Source organism: Beta vulgaris, chromosome 6 (genome assembly GCF_026745355.1).
Source record: "Beta vulgaris subsp. vulgaris cultivar EL10 chromosome 6, EL10.2, whole genome shotgun sequence".
Lineage (NCBI taxonomy): Eukaryota > Viridiplantae > Streptophyta > Magnoliopsida > Caryophyllales > Amaranthaceae > Beta > Beta vulgaris.
The window spans coordinates 64,424,684-64,430,801 of NC_079207.1; the positions used below are offsets into that span (position 1 = coordinate 64,424,684).

General features: G+C 33.3%; 1 protein-coding gene across 1 annotated transcript; it reads right to left on the reverse strand.

Annotated features, from left to right (window-relative positions):
• Positions 1–1,041: 1,041 nt before the first annotated feature.
• Positions 1,042–2,284, reverse strand: LOC104897434 (MLP-like protein 423). Its single transcript, XM_010684308.4, has 2 exons — positions 2,033–2,284; positions 1,042–1,472 (listed from the first exon to the last, which is right to left on the reverse strand). The coding sequence occupies exons 1-2, from the start codon at positions 2,214–2,216 to the stop codon at positions 1,195–1,197; spliced, it is 462 nt and encodes a 153-aa protein (XP_010682610.2). The 5' UTR covers positions 2,217–2,284; the 3' UTR covers positions 1,042–1,194.
• Positions 2,285–6,118: the final 3,834 nt, after the last annotated feature.

A 6,118-nucleotide genomic window follows, 5' to 3' on the forward strand; every position in this document is an offset into this window, starting at 1 on the left:
TCGGCTAAATTTTAATCAAATTGGGTCACCTTTAGTTTTCTATTACTTATAACCTTCAATTTTGGCTGTTTTTTGAGACTTTTTTTGGACTTCTCCGGGTCTAGTCATATTTTCTCCCGAAACATTCCTAGGAAAGTCAGCGTGACTTGTGACGTTGCGCGGATGCTTGACACCATTTGTGTTGCCTCGAAAAAGCCTTTGAACACCCCATTTGTTCATTTTTTTGTGAAATCCAAAATTTAGGATTAAATAATAACTATTGTTGCATAGAAATATGTTATAGTTTTGTTTATTACCGACAAAAGATGTATATAATAGGGCATAGACTATAGAGTTAGCTAAGAGATTTTTAGTAGGGAAAATATCATTTTGTGACTGAAGATCATTGAGGCAGAAAACTCGCTGGTCTTTTAAAGAAATTTTGTCCTCTCGAGTTTCGGAAATGGGAAACATGATCTTCATGAGAGTTTCCGTGCTACATAGATTTTTAGATTTTTTTTTAATGTTTATATATTTACACATCCTTACTTTCACTTCTATAGTTATGAGGTTTTATTTCTTTTTTCATAATGCAAAGTGATGGCCTCTGGGTTGATTTTTACCAAGAGGGTTGATTCTCTGGTGGCTTCTTATTGTATTATGTCTTTTCCTAGATGGTAATTTAAATTTTTATTGTGGACACTTAAAGCATGATTAAAAGTTGGTTGAGATGGTAGTTGAATTGTGTCATGTTATAATAGCAAGAGGTCACTGGTTCAAATCTTGTTGCTTGCAAGCTAATTATACTTTTGTTAATCGACATGACTTATGTACACATTGGACAATTCTAGTGGAGTAACAGAGGTGACATGTGACATGTATACATTGTCACACACGCCTTTTAATATATTTATATAGATTATTAATTTGTTCGAGTTATACAATAAATGAAGCAATTTATTCATTGTGGAATGAAAAAGTGGGTATGCCATAATATCATGCAAGTGTAAATCATTGTAGTAAGCACTAATAGATTAAAATGAAGGCCTTTTAGGATCCCCGTAATTAAAATTAATACTCCATAATCAAACTTGATGTCTACATATAATGCAAATTAGGTGACAACGTATTTATTCTCTAGGGGTTGAAATTTTGATTTTGTTACTTTATAGTAGTAGTACATATGGTATGATATGGAGCATATAATATAATTAATCAAGCCTTAAGGAGATGTTCATCAAGGTCCATGAAAGTTTTAACAGCAAACTCCTTGAAGATGATTTCAGGATTAGGGGCATCTTCTTTTGCCTTCTCAAACTCACATGACCATTTCACCAAGCTTCCTTCCCCCTTTGGCTCCACTACAAGTTGTGCCTTGAAACTCTTGTAGAAGTCGAGCACCTCGCCTTCTAGGATGGAGTACCCTACCGTCTTCTTTGCCTCATCCACGACTTCAACCTTCTCCTTCGATTTCGTTACAGGAAATGGAAGTCCTATATATCAAAATTTGAAGATGTCAGCTTAGCTTAGTTGGTAAAATTTTAAGTCTGGGAGTTGCCAAAGGTTTTTTTTGACATGAGTAGCCAAAGTTAAAAGCTCATTTGCTATAGGATTACATATTGTAATACAATCCTTATGTCATCATAAACCAAATAGAAAAGATAGCACAAATTAAAGTTATTTAAAATTTCTGACTTCTTTTGCATATTTTATCAGTAAATGCACGTTACTAATCTTAACATGATTATATATTGTACCACATATATATAGTAAGAATGTCTAATTTTAATTTCTATATTTTGTTAAGAAAAAGGTCCTACATACAAAATTAACCCTTGTCTTGGATGATTCAGTCAAACTTAACAAGTCGGACCCTTTAAGAGTAGAGGGGAAGAATATGGAAAATCCCTACTACCATAGAGTCTCGACTCTCGAGTTTGATGATCCCATGACCTCAATGTCATTATGAGATTAATAATGTGTATCTAAATGCTCTTAAGAATAGGATAAAAATAAAAAGCATATGAATGATCATAGGATAAAATTAGTGTACCTTCAGCAAATTTGACGAAACGAACAGATCCAACAGCTTTACCATCACCTTCAAGAATCTCAATGCTTTTGTATAGCTCAGGAAAAGCTTGAGGAAATAACTTATCTGAATCCCTAATGCTATTCCAGAACTTGTCTGGATTACTCTTTACTTCCACATCTACCTCAAGATTTCCTATAGCCATTCTATTTTTCAAACTTTGTAATTAATAGTACTAAAAAGATATACTATATGATATAAGACTGATATATGTCACATGATGTGTGCACTTATATATAGACAAGTTCTTTCATTTCTAGAGGAAAGGCTTTAAATTTAGAGGGTATTAGCTCAACTGTCTCCTAGCATGCAAGGCTAGCTACCTATATTTATTATTATCTTGTATTTAGCTTGAGTTATTTGGTGTTTGGCCCTAAATCAGTGGCGGATTTGGAATTTTGGTTTTGGGTGTCAGACATAACTTTTGAAATAGGTAATTTATAGTTTTGAAAGCAACCATCAAAAAAAATAATGTTACAATCGTCTAACGAAAGATAAGTAATGTAATTAGGATTTTCTCCCATCCCTAGTCATTGTACTAAATTCATAACTATCGGCTTGTTCTGGGCTTAACGTCAAACTCTTTTTATTACTTGATGTTATTTTTTTCACCAAAAAAACGAAAGATAGGTAAAAAAAAATTAAATTATTATTTGGGGTGTCAATTTAATGTAGGCTCTATATTATCCCAAATTGATGAAGGATCGATTATGAATATACTACCATGCTTGGAGGGTGAAATCAATTCAATTGTATTGTATGATTTTGTGGTTTGAATATTAATAATTGAGAATGATGGGGTTGGAACTTACTATATTTGGCTAAGTATACCTAACAAAGTACATTGTACTTATTAGCCTTCAATCATATGCATGGAATCAAGTAATTTTAGGATGGTAGTTTTATCTGTTGTAAAAGTTGTTGAAAGGTGAGAAATGAAACAAGCAAACAGTAGATCACAATCAAGCCCAAAAGTCTTGACTGTCAATCCTAGGAGCTTCGTTTCCGACAAGTAGGAAATTACTCATTATCCAAACCCAATGAGTATTTGCGTAACCTGTTTATTAAGCGCAATGATGTAGATAAGATTTGATCTCAAGTCTTGAATACCATCGTCACAAGACTTTATTAACTAAATTATAGATGACATCAACTTCTTATTAAATTGTTAAATTGACTTTTAATTAATTACTTGAAATGTGGAAGATTATTCACTTAACTTAACTTGGTAATTGTAAAATTAACTCCTTTATCATCTCAAGTTTTCTCAAAGACTCAATTAGCCTCCTTAACTCATACTTTTATAGAACCATTAAATTTGGATTGATTTTCTAATTGATTATTAGCTCCACAGGTCAATTTAAACAGGAGGAAAGGTGTAAATAAGCTGATGGTTATCAGCTGCCAGCTCATTTAGTAAATTATCAGTTAGTTTCTATTACAAAAGTTTGTTAGAAACTTACAATAGAAGTTTAAGAAGTTTGTTAGAAGCTTGTAATAGAGTTTCTTTCTTACATATAAGATTGTAAATCAGTTAGTTTTCTGATTGAGTGAGCTAATGAAATAAACACATAAGAGTTTCTCTCTCTAATTTTCTTTTCTCTATCTGATCAGATTCTCTCTAATGCTTTTATTCATACAATAATTCACCTCATGTGAGATGAATTCACATGGTATCAGAGCTACAAAGGTTCTTGAAGATTAAATTCCGCACATATCTTCAATCTTACTTCAATACTAATCAGATTTGTATCTGATCATTCTAGTTTTGTTTTTATCGAAATTTCTGATCTGAATACTCTTTCAAATCCTTCTGAAATGGAAGGTGCTGCTGAAAATTTTATTCCAAATACACCTGAGGTACCTGAGAAATCCACAAATATTGGATATAGTGATCCATTTTACTTGGGATCTGGTGATCATCCAGAACAGCAACTTGCTGGACACAAATTTAATGGAGAGAATTTCTTGAGTTGGAATAGGATGATTCGTATGGCATTAGGTGCCAAAAATAAGCTTTGCTTCATTGATGGATCAACAAAGAAACCTGATGTTGATGCTGTAGACTTACAGAAATGGATTAGAAATGACTATATGGTTCAATCTTGGATCATTAACTCAATGGAAAAGACAATTTCTGAAGGATTTCTCTTACAACAATCTGCACACCAACTATATGAAGAAATTCTTGAGAGGTATGGCCAATCTAATGCCCCTCAACTATTTGAATTACATCAAAAAATGACTTCCATTCAGCAAAATGATTCTTCTGTTGTTGAGTATTACTCAAAACTCAAAAGAGTATGGGATGAGATTCAACTAATTGAAGGTTTTCCTGATTGCAACTGTGGTGCTTTAGCTAACTGTTCTTGTGGATTGTTAAAGAAAGTGTTGGCTGCTGATCAAAAACAGAAGTTGATTCAGTTTCTAGCTGGTCTAAACTTGGACTATGCACCTTCTAAAACTAATATTCTTAGTATGGATCCTCTACCTTCAGTTAATAGAGCATACTATATACTATTACAAGTAGAAAAGCAGAACAAATTGAATGATAAACAACAGATGGTAACTTCTCAAATCAGTGCTTTTAATTCCATAAAGCACAATTCATTGTCATATAATTCTGGTGGAAGAAGAGATTTCAAGAAGCATAAGGTTGATAAGAATGATAGGAAGTGTGATTATTGCAAGAAGACTGGACACACAATGGATCAGTGTTTTAAACTTTCTGGAAATATCCCTGAGTGGTTCACAAATCTCAAAAACAAGCAGTCAAATGGAGGATCTACTCCTAAGATGGCAGCTCAGGTTTCTGATATTCACACTGATGAATATGTTGGTAACAATCCTTTGGAACATTCAATACCACAAGAAGTTGCAATCAATCCTTCATTAGTTAATGCTGTTTACAAAGAAATGATGAAGTTGATGAAGACTCAGTCTAACACAGCTGGAGAATGCTCTCAATCATCACCTTCAATCAACTTTGCAGGTACTTCCCATACTTCTCAAACACCATTATCTACCTGCTATACTCACCTGGACTGGATTGTTGACACAGGTGCTACAGATCATATGATCTGTAATAAATCTATGTTCCTTGATTTCAAGGTTCTAAATCAACCAATACCAGTTAGTTTACCAGATGGTAAACTAAAATTGGTAGATCATATTGGCTCAGTCTCTCTTACTCCTAATATACATATTTCAAATGTTTTTTACCTACCTGATTTCAAACACAATCTCTTATCTGTTGGTCGTTTATTAGATGAACATAAATTGCTTGCAAAATTCACTTCCACATCCTGTGTTTTTCAGGACCTTATAACTAATCAGGTCAAAGCAGTAGCTGTGAGACAAGCTGATTTGTACAAGTTTCACTTAGTTTCATCTTCTAAGCTTCCTGTAAACACTGCTTTCAATACTAGTAGGCTGCCTTCTAGTGATGTATTTCATTCTAGACTTGGTCATCCATCTGTAGCTAAGATGAATAAATTGTCTACTTTGTTTCATTCCTCTACACATTCAATTTTGGATTGTGAATCTTGTGTGTTTGCTAAGATGCATAAACAACCTTTTTCAATCTCTCATTCTCATGCTTCTGCATCTTTTGATTTACTACATGTGGACTTGTGGGGACCATATAGACAACCTTGTTTAAATGGAGCTACTTATTTTCTCACCCTACTTGATGACCATAGTAGAGTCACTTGGACTCATTTAGTTCACTCTAAAACTCAAGTGCCAGTTATTCTCTCTCATTTTTTAGCCTACATCAAAACTCAATTTGGCATACATTTGAAATATATCAGGAGTGACAATGGGACTGAAATTATACAGAGTTATTGTACTCAATTATTTGCTCAAGAAGGTATCATACATCAGAGAAGTCTTCCTAATACTCCCCAACAAAATGGGAGAGTAGAAAGGAAACATAGACATCTTTTAGATACCTCTAGAGCTATCAGATTTCATGCAAATCTACCTATTAAATTTTGGGGTGACTGCTTATTAGCAGCCACATACTTAATTAATTTAATGCCTACT